The following is a 19,500-nucleotide window of genomic DNA, read 5'->3' on the forward strand; positions in this document are numbered from 1 at the left end:
GGGGACTTTGCCACTTACCCTATAGTACAAGGGGGGGGTCTTTATAATTTACCCAAAAAAACAATGAGGTTTGAGTTCTGGTCCAAACTTGATTGGAGCTATAAATATGAGCTCGAATTCAACTTAGTAAACAAAAAAGCTCATATGTTGAGCTAAGCTCCATATAAAAAATAAAAATAATTATATATAAAAAATCATACATAACAAAAATATTTATTATTATACATATATAAAAATAAAAAATATTATATATAATATAAGTTCCATTATTAATCTCATAAGCTTCATTAATTAAATTTCATTGGGCTACCTTTAGACCAAACGAGACGTGGAATAAAATGTCGGTTTGTATCAACGAGGGTGGAAGCATAAAAATAGTGGCTAATAAGCAAAATACACGTGGAATGTGCAGAAGTGATCTGATAGGAATCTTTACATCGACGAAGACGTAACGGATTTTGTTTATCATACCATATGTAAAAGTCATTTCCAACGGAGTATAGAGGCTTTACCCTGTTACTAGGTCCAACAAAGGAGGCCATGTGTCAAGAATCGCTAGGTCGAAATCTTTTTCTTCCCAAAGATCTATTTTTCTACCACGGTCCATAGAAAAGATTCTAGTTCCACTTTTCTCCTCCACGTGTCAATACCAAGGCTGTAAACAGTGGGTCTACTCATTGTCACAAGACTGATGCAGAATAATTGCACTAGGATGCAATAATCATTTCCTCTACAGCCGTCTGATAACAAAGCTAGTTATAGAATTACAATCACCTCGGTATTTACGCCGAAGATCATTTTGCGTTATCTAATAACAAAGAATAAAGGCAGGGGTATTTTAGACATCTGGAGGAGTTTACATTACGTTCTATCCATTCCGTCGTATGCAGTATTTTTAATGTTTAATAAATAATATTTTAAGAAAATAAAAAGGAGCACATTATAGAGAGAGCTAGCCAGGGAAGACCGGAGAGTGCCTTCGTTCCGAAAGCTAGAAGGGACGCATTTCCTGCTCCGTTATTTTCTTTCAATCTCATTTTATTTTCTCTCACCACCAAAAAAAAAAAAAAAAAGAAAGGGGGAGAGAGACAGAGAACTCCAATCATTATTCAAACCCTCCATTCTATGTGCGGGATGGAAGAATCGGAAGCCTGCATTCTTATGGATATCTGCACGGATTCGAAGTTATGATCTTATCACAAGTCCTGGTAACAGAGAGATCGTTGATGCTGTGAGGTCGTTTGTGGTGCATATTTTGGTCGATTTGGTCGGATATTTATTGGGAAAATGAACGGCGGGGGAGATGCAGAGGTTGCTGCTCCGGCGGGGCCGCCGCAACCTCTTGAGTGGAAATTCTCTCAGGTTTTTGGGGAACGGACTGCTGGGGAAGAAGTCCAGGAAGGTATGGCCCTTTCTGGATCCATAGTACTGTAAGGTGTTTTCAGGTATTTCGTGATTCTGATTAGGATTAGGGTTTGTTCGGTGTGTGCCGATCTAATTTTGGATCTTCGATTGCTGGATTCATTCTATCTGCTTTTATTTTAATGGATTTTGGTGAATTTTTTGGGTAAAAATATGAAAATTTGTCATGAAATTGGTGGGAAATGCTGCATGTGGACATACGATTGCAGCAAAAGTAGTGAATGAATTGATCCACAGTGCATCTAATCCATGAATAATGCAAATACCACGAGGAAATTTGCTTATTAAATAGAACATATAACAGCATGCAATTGTACTTGATAGGGGTTTTCTAGTTGGATACCAGAGGTAGGTTTTGTTTTTCATGCAATGGAGATATGCTTTGTGTATTAGCTGGTGAAAGAGTTGATCCGAGTTCATGTACCATGCATGGAGGATGATGAATAATACCAAATGGTATGTTATTTTAAAACAATAATCCACAGCATGCAGCTGAGCTGGATAGCGCTGGTATAGCTTGATTTTAGCGAGTTGAATTATTCTGTCTAAGTACTGTGATCAAATTCTATATTTGAGACACTTGCAGTTTCTTCTTGACAACAATGGAAAAGCATGGATTTTCATGGTTACTAGCTCAATATTTGATTACTTATTGCAGTAGTTGGACTTGAAGTGTTTCTTCCAGTCATGGTCATTTCTTTTATAGGTCATGGTGTTTTTATTTGACAGGGATACTTTAGTTGTTTGAAGCAGGGTTTGGTTTGGGTGGCTTTTGTTACGAATTTATATTCCTAAAACTTCATTTAAACTGAGACATGCAAGGAATGACTTGGTTCATTACACCAAATGAACAAATTGAATTAGAGGCTAAAGCTGAATGGACTGGGTTTAGCTGACATGATTTTTAAAGTTCAAACTCATCATCCTCATTTCTAGTTTTCCCCCTCCCAAAGAGAAGGCATTCATTGTTCAAGTGTTTCGTCTGCTTCAGTTGCACCAGATTTTGTGTGGTTAAGTATATACTGCTTTCATCCACATAATGATACATAAGATCCATGAAACTACAATGCAGTAGTTCTATCAAGATGGTCATTGAAATGTTGCACTTGCAAGGTTATATGCCAATATTACCTTGGCTGCAAACGTACTACTCAGCTTTCCTGGCCCCCTTGGTGTTGCAAATTCTCTGATAGCTGAACTGAAAGTGATGGTTCGGGGTTTGGAAGTGATGAGAAAACAAGATATGATTCCATGGAAAGTCAGACTGATGGTGAGAGAGGAACGATACATGTACTCCTTATTGAATAGCTCATTCAAGTGGGTGCCTAGAAGTGCTAATGGATATTGGACTAGCAGATTCTCTGGCTAGGGCAGGGGTAGCAAGAAGTCAACTCGAATGGGGTGTCCTGAGCTGGGTTGTAATCTGCAATTTTCTTGTACTTTGTGTAATTAGAGTTCCTTGTGATAAGAGCTGTTTTTGTATTCTTGAAATCCTGTTGTACATGTTTCAGTCTGTTGCTTTCCTTTTGAGCAGCGGGGCGGTTTCTTTAATGAAATTTTTACTATTGCTTATCAACAAAAAAAAAAAGGAAAAAAACTTGACTACCATGAAGGGAAAAAGGTCTATGCCTTATTCTCTTACAATTTTAAGTTTGGATATGGAACCAGGTTCTGAGAAGATGTTGCCTACTATGTTTTGTACTTGGTAGTTTCCTAGGCTAGCTTAATTTGTTCTGTATCAAGTGGAATTCTCAACCATTTGTGGCTGACAGGACAAACTTATTAATGATATCCTTATTTTCCTCTTGGAGCAGGAGTTGTGGCTGGAGAGTAGATTTAGATTTGATATTAAATATTAAAAAGACATTGAAAGCCCTGGGTCAAGCTGATGGATTGATCGTGGTGTGAATTTATTTTGTCTAAGGGAACATGTAAGGATATTCCATTCAGCATTTGAATGCAGCATGGATAAAGTTTAGTGGAGCTCTAGATTCTTGCTTTCTGGCTGAGGAGCTGCATGATGAGAATTGGTCTGTAGGTTAGAGATACATATTTGATTGGGAAAGAAACATGTGGTGTTGGAATTTCAGAATGAAAATATGCCTCTCCTTCTTGCAAGTACTGGATAATTTTGTTAAAAATGAGGAAGAAGAGAGGGTATCCATAGAAGATCTTCTATTAACTTTAACAACAGACCCACTACTTGTTAAGGCACAGATTGTTTGATGGATTATGAGTGTACTCTCAAAGAATCATTCAACCTAAAAGCTTAAGCTGTTAGGTGAGGTCCTTGAATAGGTTGATATTCTCTAACATGCCCCCCACACGAAAGCCCATTGGGCTTGAAGCGTGAACAATCACAGGCCCATCCATACCTTGTGCTGAAACTTATTTAATCATAATGGGGGTAACGAGGATCAAACACTAGACCACTTGGTCAAAATGGCTCTGTTACCATCTCAAAGAACCATTCAACCTAAAAGCTTAAGCTGTTAGGTGAGGTCCTTGAATAGGTTGATATTCTCTAACATGTACCAAGTAAGCTCTGCCAGCTAATGACTGCTCAAAGACCCTCTTGAATTTTATCCCTACTCCTTGGCCATGAAACAATCATTAGGCCTTGAAGAAGTAACATGATCTCTGGCTTTATGGATGTGGCCTCTGCAGTAGGACTTGAGTGCGACCATTTGTTCCTCCAAATGTTTTGTAAATGCACATCTAATCCCTAGTTGGCTGAGGTTACTAATTGATCTTGATCCCACCCTTTTTTAGGCAAGTAAGTCAATGTTTATTACATAAGGTGGGTTTAGAAACCTTCATGGTAGGCAAACATGTCAGAGTTTAGTCAGAAGTTAAGGATGAATTTGGATTAATATCCATGTGGCAGTGTCAATATTGAGCAAGAATCATGGATGAAGAAATTCTGTTATATCAGAGAGAATGTTGTTAAAAGGTAAGATATGAGCTGCAGGGGGTTTTGGTAAGGGAGGGGCAGAGCAACCTGTTTTGATTGAAGAAAGGGTAGCTGGAAGGTTGATGAAATAAAATGATGAATGAGTCAGGCAGGTTTTTAAGAATTTAGTATGGCGAAGTTTTTAGTTGTTTTACTCAAAATTATCTAAAGAGGTATTTGATGAGTTTCTGAGAATTTAGCCTTGGTTTTTTTTTCACTGAAGATGGAGGATGTTGCTCTGGTAAGGCAAGAGACATCACATTCAGTTTTTCTTTTCCTTTGATAAAACTTTTCGTTTTATCATCAAAAAAAGGCAAATGGCATGTTTTGATTGATGGTAGAGTATGCTCTTAGTAGGGTGAGTCGCCGTGGCTTGATCATTGGGTGGGATAAGTGGGAGGTTTGGATCCTTGGTTTAGTGGGGCTGTTACTTTGCTATTGGTATCTCTCTGGTTGATTTTTTATCACATGTTCTGTATTCTTTTCTATATTTTAATAAAATTTCCCTTGTAATAAAAAACAACTGTCGTTTATAAAAAACACAACTTTCTCATACTTTACTAATGTAGCGAATTAGCATTTTTTCTCTTGGACGTTTTGAAAAAAATAAGATGTTGGTTATACTCGTTGACTGTGGATTTATTAGATATTTTGTTTTGTGCATGCTATTGAAGAGCAGCATGAAAGATCATGGACATTGGTGACCACTAATCTCTTGACTTTTTTACAAGGGTAATCGAGAGATAGATATCTCTGTTTTGTTTAACAAGTTCAGATGATCTCTCACTTGAGGTCCTTTTCTATGCTTGCTGTGGTGTCCAATTTGACAAATGATGCCCTTGTTGCAGAGTGGGTGCAGTCTGCCCCAGTTGGCCCATCAAGAGGTGGGGATTCTTGTATTAGAGAGTGCAGCTTAATCCTGATTGTAGTTCCATTGAGAATTTACCAGTCAGTAGCCCTACTCCTACCAAAATTAAGGCTCTTTGGAGTTTGTGGTAGAAAACATTCACATTGGATTAAATGCCTATTTGAGGTACTGACAAGGTTCAAAGTATCAATACAATAAGCCCTGTGTTGGGTGTATCGTATTGTATCACGGGGCCACCAGAATGCTAAATACATGGAGTTGGGAATTTGGCCAATTTTATGGGAAAATACCCCTCTTAGAGGTGTTGTGAACCAATACGATAAGCCCTGTGTTGGGCGTGTTGTATTGTATCATGGGGCCACCAGAATGCTAAATACATGGAGTTGGGAATTTGGCCAATTTTATAGGAAAATGTCCCTCTTAGTGGTGTTGTGAACCAATTCTTATTTATTTATTTATTTTTCTTTTAAATACCAGTGTATCAGCCAATTGAAACATGTGATACACAAATTTGTTGTATTGTGTGTATATCAATACTTTGAACCTTGGGTACTGATAAAGTTCTCTCGTCTCTTTTATCTTTCTTCTGGTTAACAGCTGAAAATGGTTATTCTTTTAATACAGTCTTATTGGCAGGTAGGAAAAGAATCATGCTGGGGTAAATTGTGGTCTGTGAAAGAAATGCAGAATTTATTGATAGAAAAAAAGTGCAGAATTTCAATAAACTTCTGGTAGTAGGTTTCGTCATATTCAAAGAGAACTTGTGACGACCTTTTATCCTGCGGGTTCATACTCTTAGAATGCATGTTTTACATGTGTCTGTGTTGGATGATGGCATCATTCATAATCTTAGTACAGATACAAAATGACAAAACAAGGTCTTAGTACTAGCACAATAATTTGAAACTCACATTTTTTTACTAGCTGATATGGTTTCTCTGCCACTACCTTTTTGCAGTTGATATAATTTCTGCAATTGAATTTGATAAAACGGGAGACCATCTTGCCACTGGTGATCGAGGGGGGCGTGTGGTCTTATTTGAAAGGACTGATACACGGGATGTGCGTTTCTTGGCAACTTGCATGTTTCTTTATGATTATTTGATTTCTGAACTTGTTTTACTTGCTTTATATCTTTGAAATTTATAATATATTCTCTATTATTGTGTTGTTTAGCATGGATTTCGAAGAGATCTCGAGAGGATGGATTATCCAATTAGTAGGCATCCAGAGTTCCGGTACAAAACAGAGTTTCAAAGTCATGAACCCGAGGTATTCTTTTGGATCACTGCTGATTGAAACTTCTCAAGATACATTCTTTTCTCTTTGTGGACTCTGGGGTGTTAATCAATTGTTCAACTGTACTTGTTTTGTAAATCCAGTTTGACTATCTTAAGAGCTTGGAAATAGAGGAGAAAATCAATAAGATTAGATGGTGCCAGACGGCTAACGGTGCCCTGTTTCTTCTCTCAACTAATGATAAAACAATTAAGTTTTGGAAGGTAGGAATGGCAAAGCATTTGTGAACTATTTTTGTGATCATTGTTGAAGGTGAACTGGTTCTCATCGTTGGTTTCCCTGTTCATAATTATTCCATGATCTTTTCAAGCATCATGATACCATGTAAATTCATATTTCTAGCACGATAATATGATGTACCATTTTGCAATTTTCCTTTTTGGGAAGATGACCTATTTGCTTTGATGGTTTCAAGTAAACTCATTTCAGCCTTAACCACAACTATTGGGATCAGCTATATGAATCCTGCCCTGCCATTATGCTCTCTCATGAACCATGTTTTCTGTCAAAATTACAAGTTTTTTATGACTTCCAACCACATTTTCTTTGGTAAACCCTTGATCTTTTAGAGTTTTCTACTTGCACCAATTCACTACTCACTAGTGCAGTTATTGGTCATCTATTCAAATGACAAACTATCACAGTCATGTTATCCCTTGGGTGATATCTTATCACATTCCTTATGTATTCTTCTTTTTATTTTAGCGAAACTTTTATTTTACTTTTCAAAAAAAACAAACTATCTAGTGTTGCCACTAATCATCTATCTCAACTACGCTTGTTTTGTTTGACATGTTTCGGTTGGAAATATGGATGTCTTTGTTTTTTGTTTGGGTATAGCAAATTGATAAATCTTGTATTTATTGGTAAGTTTACCGTTCAAAAGTGCATTTCTTGCTGTATATTATTGGCCAAGTGCCTTGACACTCGTGTTGGCATTATCTTGGAACTTGCATTTCAACTTCTAGAGGTCATGATCAAGCACAACCATAAATAAATATTAAATTACATTGAAAACTAATGAATATGGTAAATTAGAATAAAGATGAACTTGGTATGGGCTTCACATTATGATAACTTGAGAAATCATGTTGCTTACACTCTGTAGACATGGTTTATTTTTGCACTGCTGCGTCTCTAATGGTGTTACTGTCTGCCTTTGTTAGGAATTTTCTGATTGGTGGGTTGCTACTGTTCTAAGCCTACAGTTGTGTGTTATTTCTGTTTGAGAATTGGCAGGTTCAAGAAAAGAAGGTCAAGAAAGTATGTGACATGAATGTGGACCCCTCAAGGGCTGTTGGAAATGGCAGTATTGCTAGTTCAAGTGTTTCAACTAGTTCCAAACCATATCTTGCAAATGGAGTATGCCCAGACAGATCCTACAGTTATTTGACCAATGACTTTGCATTCCCTCCAGGAGGCATTCCATCATTACATTTGCCTGTGGTAGTTGTACTCTTTCTAGCCTACTGATTCTGGAAGAATTTTGTTTCAAAGTAAAATACTAATGAGTTCAACATCTTTCTATCATTTAATTGTAATACCTTAATAAACCCATTAAAAAATTGTGACTTAATTTTGGTGGCATTAGGTCTGCAAGGACTTCTGTCTATGAAATCAATAAATTGTTACTATTTTTTTGGCCGACAGAAATAACACTTCTCTTCTTTGTATTTAGGTAACCAGCCATGAGACAAGTCTTGTTGCTAGATGTCGAAGAATATATGCTCATGCTCATGACTATCATATCAATTCCATCTCAAATAATAGGTACATGTCAATCTTTCATTTAACATATACTTTTACCTTCAGATTTCTGGCATATTTGCCTTTTGATTGTGTGCCACTTTAGCATTTATGTTCATGCTTTTCCTTCTTTACTAAGTGTAGCTCAAAAGTTCAGTGTCTATCCCTTTTCACCTGGATAAAACTCATCAGTTTTCTTGTACACTGCCTTTTTTGGTCTAATGTTAAATTAACCCTGCCTATCCTATGTGTCTGGTATTATCTCTAATATCCATATTGAATAAGTTTTATACCTAAGGCTGTTTGTTGGAAATTGTTGGGACAGTATCCTAGGAATCTGGCATAATGGAAGATATCTAGGACAGTATTTGGTTGCATTATTGAGTAGTTTTCTTTCTTTCTTTCTTTCTTTTTCTTTGGAGGGGGGGGTGTTCACCAACAATATTCTTGGATTTTGTTAAATTGATAGAAGCCCCTTCATTCCAAGGGCAAGTTACCTATGAAAATTTTCAGATCTAGAGGACGAATTTTCAGTTCTAGAGGATTGAGGTGGGGGGATCTTTTGTCCCCCTACTAATTCATTTCCGTGAGCGTGACTGAGGCTCTAAAAAAACTGATATCTATGGCAGCTGATTGTGGTCTGATGAAAGGCTTCAAAGTTACTGAACAGGCTGAGAAAGTATCCCTCCTTCAGTTAACAGATGATGCACTCTTTTTCTGTGGGCATCCTAAGGGCAGGTCATACATTTAAAGTGTATTTTAACCTGGTTTGAGGGGGTGCTAGGATTGAACATAAACATCAATAAGAATGAGTTGGTGGCAGTGGTAATGTTTAAGCTGTGGAATTATACACTGAAATTTTGGGTTGCAACTTGCAAGATCAGCAGATTACCTATGAAATATTTAGGCCTCCACTTAGGGAAAAGATGTATATCAGAGACTTATTTCCTTTCCCTCTTTTCGATTCGAGCTCCAGTGGCTGGCAAACTGGAAAAGAGGATGAGAAACTTTCTTTGTAGAGGTTGGACTGACAAGGGGAAAATTCACTTGGTGCTGGCGCAGTGGAATAAGATTTTTCTTTCCAAAAGCTGGATGAGTCTTGGGTATTAGGAAACTAAGGTTGGTGAATCTGCTTGGAAAATGGTTTTGGCAATTCAATGAACAACAAAAGAGCTTGTGGAGAAAAACCATTGCAGCAAGGTATGGCACAAGAAACATGTAGTAGGACCTGGGAAGCTCTAGAGAATGCTATGAATGCTCCCTATGGAAAGGGGTGGAAAAAAGCTATATCAGTTTCAGCTCAGGTACAAAATACAATGTTGGGATGGACTTTGGGTGAGGTTTTGGATGGATACACAATTTTTGGATATGCCACTTATGGATTTGTTCACATCCCTTTACCTGATTGCCAGGGACAGAAATGCTTTAGTGGCTGATTGCTACCACCTTATAAACAACCAAGTGGATTGGATTTGGAACCCTACCTTTAGAATGATTGGGAGGTTGATCAACTGGTGGAGTTGCTTTCCATGATTCCAAGAACTGAAGTTAATGCAAACCAAGAGGACTGAAGAATCTGGAAATTTGACCACTTGGGAAGATTCTTAGTGAAGTCTTTCTACAAGAATCTGCAGGGGCAGGCTCTCTATGCCTTTCCCAGCTCCAAGGTGTGGCTTCCTTATATCACTTCCAAGGTGGCTTGTGTGGTTTGAGCAGCTGTGTTAGGTAAATGTTTGACAAGAAGTAATTTGATTTGGAGAAGGATGATACTAGACTCTGATGTGTGGTATCTATCAGCAGTAGGGGGAGACTGCAAACCACCTATTATTTCAGTCAGTTAGTTTTTGCCCTATGGGCAAGATTCCACAGATGCTTTGGGGTATTGGGATGTATCCCGGTATCAATTTTAGACCTGTTGTGATGATGGAACTGAAATCACATTTCCTCCTCACAGCACTTGCAGCTGCACATCAGGAACATCTCCTGTATTTGTTTTTTTTCATTCATGGGGAGATGCTCCCAATGCACGGCTGCAAGTGCTGTGGTGTGTGTGAGGACCAGTCTGGGGAGGAAATCCAGATTCGATGGAACCAGGTTGGCTAAAGCGAGAAAGGGAGAATTATTTGGAATTCTATTCTGGCTGCATTTTTTAGAGAAGGTAAAGTATGTATTGATATTGAAAGTCGATTACATCAGCATGTTCAATGAGAATATACAAAAACCTCACAAGTTACCCAGAAAAAGGGCGGACTTGAAAAAAAGAATGAGGTAGCAGATGCTAGACTAACAAAAAGGGGTGATTAGCGCTCTTACTTATATACTCATTTCTTTATTTCACAATCAATAAAATTTGACAGTTATATTAATTAAAAAGAACCTGATTAGACTGAATAGGAGCTTTTACTGGCCTTAACGAGGTCTTCTGTTCATTAAGTTACATTCTTTCAGTTAAATGCACTTTCTTTGTATGTCCAATGTAGTTCACTGTTCACTAAGCGTTCTTTCATGCCTTATTTACATCCTCATTAGAATGCATATCTAAATAATGTCATTGTCTGAGTATATAAAAAAATTATGCCATTGTCTGTCGTAAGCAGTTATTCTATAATACTGTTGTTGTTACTGTTATTAAAATTCTCGTGTCCCTTTTGCTCACTTTATGGTTTGGTCCTATGCTAATCTTTCTCCTGCTGATATTTCATATTTTGTTGTTTTTTATTTCAGTTTTTTTTGGTGTTAAGATGTAACTAATTATTCAATATGAATTTTCCAACAAACTGCATAATAAATTGTGAATTATTTAATTATTTGTACACAAATTCTTAAATGATAATCTAGAGAAGGAGAATTAAAAGGAATTTCTAATAGTAATTCTGTTTTGTACATACATACAGTCATATCATTACTCTGCTCTGCATGCTGCTCTCTTTTTTGATAATTGATAATTGAAATTGACATCTCATATTTCTGTTCTTTCTTTTTCCAGCGATGGTGAGACTTTCATTTCAGCTGATGATCTGCGAATAAACCTCTGGAACTTGGAAATAAGCAACCAAAGTTTTAATATTGTTGATGTGAAGCCTGCAAACATGGAGGATCTAACTGGTACGTGTTCCCAATATTCTGAATGGTACCTGCATAATAATACTTGTTTTCATTGTCGAACCTGTTGTTGTCTCTGAAATTTTGAGAATTTTAATATTTGGAACGGTCCTGATTTTCTGGATCAAATGGCATCTGTTCAGGACTTAAGGTGTATCATTATTGAACTTATGCAATTAAGTATTTTATAATTCAACATTTTGATCTTTTTTCTTCAGTGAAACATATTTTAAGTGATTATGTGACTTTTGAAAATGGTCTTTTGGCAGTTTTTGTTTGATATGATATATGTTTGAAGTTACTTTTTTTTTTTTTGCTGCACATGCAGAGGTTATAACATCAGCAGAGTTCCACCCTACACATTGTAATATGTTAGCATACAGTAGCTCAAAGGGTTCAATCCGTCTCATTGATTTGCGGCAATCTGCTCTATGTGATACTCATACAAAATTGTGAGCGATCTGGTTTCCCTTTTATTTTATTCTTTCTGTAGGTTGATCACTTTTTTTAATCGTTTAATTACTTAAAATTTTATTGAAAGAATGGAAAATGCTATTGAATTGTGCTCAATAGACAGAAGGGCCCTGAAACCTAGTAGCACTCATGTACTCTTTGCTATAGGTCTTATGGTTTATGTGTTTTATGGGTTCCCTGTTTTGGAGAGGCAGCATCTCGTGCCTTCCCAAGGGTCTGTAATTCTTCTTGATTTTAATGAAATGTAATATATTATTTATAAAAAAGAAATCTTTATTTCTCTCCATGCTTGAAACAATGTTATTTTTCTATGTCTATTGGCTAATGATATCCTGCATACAGGTTCGAAGAGCAGGAGGTACCTGGTTCAAGATCCTTCTTTACAGAGATTATTGCTTCAATCTCAGACATCAAGTTTGCAAAGGATGGAAGACATATACTTAGTCGTGATTACATGTCTCTTAAGGTTGAGACAAATATTTTATTTCTACTACTATGATTCTTGTGATGGATCGGTGTTTTAAAAATAAGAAGTATAGCTAAAGCACAAGGGATTCCTAGACTCTTAGGTGTATGGCACAAAGTGAGGCCACTTTTGAATAAGAAAACAGAAGAAAACTTAATATACAAGAACATGCAAATCCTGATTTTGAAAGAATTAAAAAAGTTCATAAAGTCTATTAGCTCAATTGGTTGGATTTTTGTGCTATGACATGGCTGTAGCCTTGTATGTTCAATCTCTACATAGGTTAAATTGTTTAAATTCTAAGCATCATGGTTATACCCTACAATATGATAATATATGCATTCAATATCAAATTCAATGCTAGTTCATTAAAAGCATGGCAATAAACGAGGTGAGATGCACCTCACAAAAATCAGACTTGCCTATGTGTCTAGGCATGTCAGATGCCTTCAAAACCCAGCCTGGGTTTATGCAATCTGCACTGTTTGTTGTGAAGTGCTACATACGGTTTGGTATAAGTTAAGCATTTTGAAATATGTTTTTTGCAAGGTTTATGCATTTTTTTAGATGGCTATTTTCATGGATATTGAATGTAGTGAAAAAATTCATGGAAGCAATGCACATTATATGTGATGAGATAGCATTAGAGTTGCACGACCATTATCATTGTTTCTTATTCCTATAATTTTTTTTTTTAATGTGCGGAACCTTTGATGACTTATTCTGCATCGAGGTGATATCCAACTAGGTCCCCTTTCAACCTCTTGGATTTTATCTCACTATATGCAAATGGATTTAGTTCAGGCAGTGTAATGTTTTTTTATTCATTTTTCTTTCTGATTTTTCAAATATTATAAGCATGATGTGACCAAGTTGCGTATTAGTTTTTTTTCCCATGCAGACAGTTATCAGTTATCAACCCTTTATTTTGGGATCCTAAATTAAGTGAACATGATTATTTTTGGTTTTCTATCGTTGACCTTGGGGAGGGTTTAAAGTCATGATGGTGTTGTATGGCCACTGCGGTTGGAGTTCTGGAGCAGATAATTTGGTTCTTAGTGCTTGACATAAAAATAGTAAAGACATAAAGGGGCACCATCCTGAGGATTTTAAGCAACATATGGAGAGGATTCATGAGTTTATGTTTCAATTAGGTAGTAGAACACTTTCTTTTACTCATGTGTGAAAAGAGCATATATGGTGAATATTGAACAGGTTGGATATGTTCTTAATTTGCATTACTCATGGGAGTGTTAACAGAGAGAGATATTTCATTTTGGGGGCATAAAGGATGATATTTTGTTACACATGTAAAGCTGATGAAATCAAGGACTCCAGAACAAAAGCATAATACCTGCAATAGAGAAGAAAAGTAGGGGTCTTTCTCCTGATGAACAGTGCTGGGCCAATTTTGTAGAAGCAAGTTGTTAAGTGGTAATATTGATATGTATATTGCCTACTGTGTTAGGTTATGGAACAATGTTCCTTGTTGCCATTTCAGTTGAGTGCCATGCATACTGGGATTAACATGATGGTATGTTTCTCAACAAGAGCAGAGGTAATAATCATTACTGTAAGAGTGCCTCACTGTTTGCAGACGAGATGAATACACAAAGACTTCACGGTTGATATGATGATTTACTAATCCTATACTGTTGTTTTTTCTCTTTCTAGTGGTGAAGCTCAAATTTGGAGGTTCCTTATTAGTAATACATCATGATAGGTGGCATCTGTAGGGATCCATCATGGTCGACTTGAGTAGTCTTCTCAAGTCCCATTGATTCTGGAGATTCTGTTTTTGCAGTGATAAAAGGCCTTGCTGTATAGCTTAAGTGATGGTGGTAGATTTTAGCATTCGGAGATTGAGGGGATCTTCAGTTATTTAACCAGAGAGGCTAGAAATCTGGCATCTAGAATAAATACCTTGTTCAAATGGGTATGAAGATGGACAATTTCTTTATCAGATGACTTAAGCTAGAGTAGGTGGGGATACTTGTATCTTTGATGTATTTTGTTTTGTGGTTTAGCCTTTTCTTGAAAGGTTTAATCTGGTTTTCTATCCAAGCTAGATACTTGTATATTAGTTTTTTCATTAATAAGCTCTTTGATTTTATTTCTGAGAAATATCTTTTGCACTGATGGGTGTCAGTTCTCTTGCTTCCAACTAATAGAACTGATTTTGAAGTTTTTCTTTTTTATTAAATAAATATATAACTTTGGGGCCTTATGGATGTTAGCAAAATTAGAATATCTGTACTAGAGATTCTCCCTATTGTGCTGAATATGGTGCTGGAAAGAAAGTTGAGTTTTAGTAAGGTAGCCTCGTCAGCATCTGATGATGGCTTGGACAGCTCAGGTCTGGGGAAAAAAGTTGAGTTTTACTACTACTCGGATGGTCTCATCAGCATCTGATGGTGATTCAAAAGTGGTAATAGGATGACTTGTTAAGGAATTGGAAAGAGAGAGCTTCCTCTGCCCAATGTAAGAGGACTCTTAGCCCCTCTTGGTCCCCTCCTCCCTCTGGATTCATAAAACTGAATTTTGATGGTAGTAGCTTAAGGAATCCAGGGCCTTCTGGGATTGGGGGAGTGTTCAGGAATGAGGATGGGGTTATTACTGCCATGTTTTCAGGCCCAATTGGAGAAGGAGTCTCTCTTAGGGCTGAGATTCTTGCAGCTCTGGAAGGAATCCAAAGAGCAAGAGAACTGAACATCAGACGTTTGGTCCTTGAAGGCGACTCAAAGGTGGTGTTTAGATGGCTAAAGGAAGAAGACATTGGTTTGTGGAGTTATAACAATGAAAGGAAAAAATTCAATTGGCTGAGTAGGGACATTGAGGTGCAATACAGCTGGGTGAAGAGGACTGCTAACTCATTTGCAGATGGGTTAGCCAAGCTAGGGGTGAATAGGGAATCTCTGTTTTGGGCTAATTTTTAATTTTCTTCCAATGTATTCTGTTGGTGGGGAGTGAAGACATTTTACCTCCCCCCGTTGTAATTAAAGTTTCACAAAGCTTCACAAAGCTTCACATCATTAATAAAGTTTTTTTTTTTTGTTACTGATAAAAAAAATGGTTATGGAGTGAAAAAGGCTAAGAAACTAAATATTAACAGGTTGATCATCGGAGGAGATTCAAAAGTGGCAATAGGATGGTAAGGGAAGGAAGATGATGGGCTATGGACATGTATCAATGAACGAAGACAATTCAAGTGGCTAACTCAGGGGATGGAAGTGCGACTGCAGTGGGTTAAAAGATGTGCCAATTCATTTGCAGACGCACTTGCTAAACAAGGGATGGGAAGAAATCATTTGTTTTGGGCTACATTGTAATTTTCTCTTTGGGGGAAAGTTAAGAGAGCTTACCTCCCCTCACCATTGTATTTAAATCTTATCTTTTTATTCATTAATGAAATCCACATGTTATTGATAAAAAATAATGGCTCTAACTATTTCCATATTGAGGATGCGTGCTATATGCACTGAAATATATTGTGGCAATTTCCAACCAATACCAACTCTCTCAGCATGTTCTTATGTTCAACATCATCAGTAATTCTGTTCCTTGCTTCTCTCACATGCAGAGCAAGTGCTGTATGTTTTTTTATAGGAAACGGTAACTTTCATTGATCATTTATAAAAAAAAACGGTAACTTTCATTGCTGAATTTAAGTAAAGATAACCAATGACACCACCCGTAGGATGGGTGGAGAAACCCAAAATAAAATCCTTACAAACAAGTAAATAAAGCCTCCCTATTTACTCCTTGCTTAGCTAAAGCATCAGCCTTTCCATTTGCTGACCTTCTTACCCACATGCAGAGCAAGTGCTGTATGTCAATAGTGGTTTCTGATACGTTGGATATCATAGAGTGTATAATAATGGGACACATTCTTTTCTGAATCAAAAAGTTTAGTTTCTATTCTTTGAAATTTTCAATACAAAGATAACAGGTTTAACTGGATCTGCCTTTTTCTTCTCATCCAAAATTGTTTTATTTGGCTGCCAGCTATGGGACATAAACATGGATTCTGGTCCAGTGGCAACTTTCCAGGTTCATGAATATTTAAGGCCTAAGGTGATATTTCTTTTCTGCTTCTATCCAGAGTTCAGTCATGGAATATGTGGATTTATGCAATTGTAAACGTTTTTCATCCTTACAAACATATTGCTTTGATATTTACCAGTTGTGTGATTTATATGAAAATGATTCGATCTTTGACAAGTTTGAGTGCTGTTTGAGTGGAGATGGTCTTCGAGTTGCAACCGGTTCCTATAGGTATGTACCTCCATCCTAACATTCTAATTAATCAAAATTACTGAAAGCTTAGTTCATAATGTCTAACATGTGTAGTTCTGTTACTATTTTCTGACATAATTCTTATACTGTCTCTGTGATTCCAGCAATCTATTTCGTGTATTTGGTGTTGCTGCAGGCAGCACTGAGGCAACAACTTTGGAAGCCAGCAAAAATCCCATGAGGTATATTATTGTTGTTGTTGTTGTTGTTATTGTTATTATGAGGTTTATTATTATTGTTATTGTTAGTGGTATTGGTATTGGTTGAAAGTAGAACTAGTATCTTAGGACATGACTAAATTCCATGGTAATCGTCTGAAGGCCAAGGACTGTTTCTGACTGTATAGATTGTGATGACCATCGGATCTTTACCATACTTTGATCTTGTTCAGGAGACAAGTGCAGACTCCTTCACGGCCTTCAAGATCCCTGAGCAGTTTAACACGCGTTGTCAGGAGAGGTTAGTTTTGGCTTGTTTCCATGGTAATCTAAGAACTAAATATCATCGAAGAGAGTAGGATTTTATTGGTAAAATGGTACCTTAGTTTTTTGACCACTGCTAACTTGGGTCTTCTTGGAATCTGTAACAGGTGCAGATAGTCCTGGAGTTGATGCAAATGGAAATGCTTTTGATTTCACAACAAAGTTACTCCACCTAGCATGGCACCCAACTGAAAATTCTCTTGCCTGTGCTGCTGCGAACAGCCTGTACATGTATTATGCGTAAAGATGGTCTCAGAAGATGTGTTATTGTTACTCGGCAAGCTCTTTTGGTTTGCTGTTGGAGGAGGCCATCTAGCCTTCTCCACCAGCCGTTAAGACGGAGACTGCATCATCCAACAGATGGTCAACATCCCTTTTAAAACTGTAGAATGCTCTCAAATGGGGGACCAGAAGTGGCTGTCAGCGAATCCACGAGGAAGTAACTGTCTTTTGTTCCCAGGCGGGCAGCTTACCTCTGATTATTTTATTTCCTTTTTAAGAAATGATGCAGTTCTGCTCATATTGTGTTGGATTTAGATCAAAGAAATATGATTGTAGCTCTCCTACAACCGAAAGGAAGGCTGTTCAGTACTGCTGCTAGGTTTGAGATCAATGGGGTCTTTACTCTAATTTCAGGCAACATGATTATTCTGTAACATCGATCTCATTGGCACCTGGGGCATGGGACTTGTATTGTTGAACCTACATTTTGGGGGCTTGTGAATTTTTTATCATGATCATGATTATTGTCATCTACTTGCAAGCTAATTCTTCTTTCACCTTTTCAGAATCACAATCTGTTATATGCCTGTCCGATAGCTGCTGATTCATGCATGGTCTCTTGGGGTGGAGTGGAAGTTCTCATGTTAGTCCATCTTCTCTTGGGGGTCTGTTTTGTTCGTCTGACAGTACGATACTTGTAAATTTATGAGGTGGTTTCTCTGAATAAGCCTGCTTGTTTGTTTCTGCCATTTTCTTCCAACCACTGATCTCGTGTATTTTGGATTTTCTGCCTTAACCCAAACAACCACGTGAAGTAGAGAAAATATGGGAATTTAGGCCTCGAGGATTTAATGCGGTATTTTGGAGATTAATATTTAGGTGGTCTGAGTGCATGGCGTTTATTAAGAACTTTTAACAGTTGCTAAAGGCTATCTAGAGCAGGCTTTTACGTTTCCCTTAAGCTGGTGTTATTTCTCCTTTCCAAATTGAGGGACAAAAGTATTGTTTCCTCTGGTTTTAAAGATTTTCGTTGGGTGTTCCGTGTTTAACGTGTTTTGCACCTATTTTTTGTCTATTCAATCACATGCCCCCATGAATGGACTGAACCTACTTTGGGCTGCGCTTTGTAAATTCAGGATTCTGTACGTAATGTATTATACTATCATCCTGTCGTTCAGGTTGGCAATGTCCGTCTATTTCTATACTCGTGTTTTGGGTCCTGTTATTTTCCTCGGTTTTGGTTTGGATGGGTGCAAGCTGAGTAATCTGAGACCGGATCTGCTCCTCACACAGGGCGCCTCACACCGACCTTACACGCGCGTCCTACATGCATTGGAAACATCTGGATGTACCTGTGAGGCGCCCATGTGTGAGGAGCAGATCCCGTTCCGAGTAATCTACTTCATTGCATTGAGATAATGCGTCCCAACAAAGCAACATAATGGCGTTGCAAATTTGCAGTGACCTAACAAAATAACAGATGTTTTCACTGTCGGGATGCCATCATACAAATCCATCTTTTCCTGAGTGTCATCATGTTTAAAGGATTGGCCAAAGAAGATGATAAATTTATAGAACTGGTAAATGAATCACGCTTAAAGTTTAATTAATTTTATCAGTATGGTTGCCATAACCTCAACTGGAATCATCGTAAGCTTATTGTGGATAATAATCATGATTTTCTGTTGTAATATTCAATATTCACTTATAATATTTTTGGTTTAAAGGAAAAAGTAGGAAACCTTTATAAGGTTAAAGGAAAAAGTAGGGAAACATTGCACAACCACATTAGGTAACTGGTACAGGAAAATTCCTACTCATGAAACAAACAGCTGCAGAAGTAATCACATTGTACTACTTACAACACTACACGGAAAGAAGTGAGTCAAGGATAGAAATTTACCCACTCCTTTCTTTTCTCAACCACAGTAGCATCTTCAATGTCTCTAATGGCTAATGCAATGCGAAAGGTAAAACATTACTTTTGATGCTCATTACTCACAAGTTGATACATTTAACCTAAATTGTTGAATTGATTCACCGCTAAACAAGAAAATAATTTCACTTTTGGGTTAGTTTTGAATTTTGTATTTTATTCATATCATCAATAAAAAGTTAAAAAATAATTATTGTTTATTGTGTCTAATTTTTAATATGATTAATATAAAAT

General features: G+C 37.1%; 1 protein-coding gene across 7 annotated transcripts; it reads left to right on the plus strand.

Annotated features, from left to right (window-relative positions):
- Nucleotides 1–937: 937 nt before the first annotated feature.
- On the plus strand, nucleotides 938–18,090 carry LOC104600770 (serine/threonine protein phosphatase 2A 55 kDa regulatory subunit B beta isoform). Of its 7 annotated transcripts, none has more exons than XR_016079259.1 (15): nucleotides 938–1,402; nucleotides 6,202–6,305; nucleotides 6,420–6,515; nucleotides 6,626–6,745; nucleotides 7,782–7,991; nucleotides 8,221–8,312; nucleotides 11,275–11,393; nucleotides 11,719–11,842; nucleotides 12,207–12,330; nucleotides 16,336–16,404; nucleotides 16,514–16,605; nucleotides 16,731–16,808; nucleotides 17,018–17,085; nucleotides 17,216–17,568; nucleotides 17,897–18,090. XR_016079259.1 is itself a non-coding variant. In XM_010263907.3 (14 exons), exons 1-14 carry the CDS (start codon nucleotides 1,288–1,290, stop codon nucleotides 17,350–17,352), a joined length of 1,548 nt encoding a protein of 515 aa, XP_010262209.1. In that variant the 5' UTR covers nucleotides 938–1,287; the 3' UTR covers nucleotides 17,353–18,090. The 7 variants fall into 7 exon arrangements, 5 of the variants coding, with proteins under 5 accessions (XP_010262209.1, XP_088748784.1, XP_010262210.1 ...); XR_016079260.1 differs by having other exon boundaries at nucleotides 942–1,402; nucleotides 7,782–7,988; XM_010263907.3 differs by having other exon boundaries at nucleotides 17,216–18,090.
- Nucleotides 18,091–19,500: the final 1,410 nt, after the last annotated feature.

This window comes from Nelumbo nucifera, chromosome 8 (genome assembly GCF_055504915.1).
Source record: "Nelumbo nucifera cultivar China Antique chromosome 8, China Antique-T2T, whole genome shotgun sequence".
Taxonomy (NCBI): Eukaryota; Viridiplantae; Streptophyta; class Magnoliopsida; order Proteales; family Nelumbonaceae; genus Nelumbo; species Nelumbo nucifera.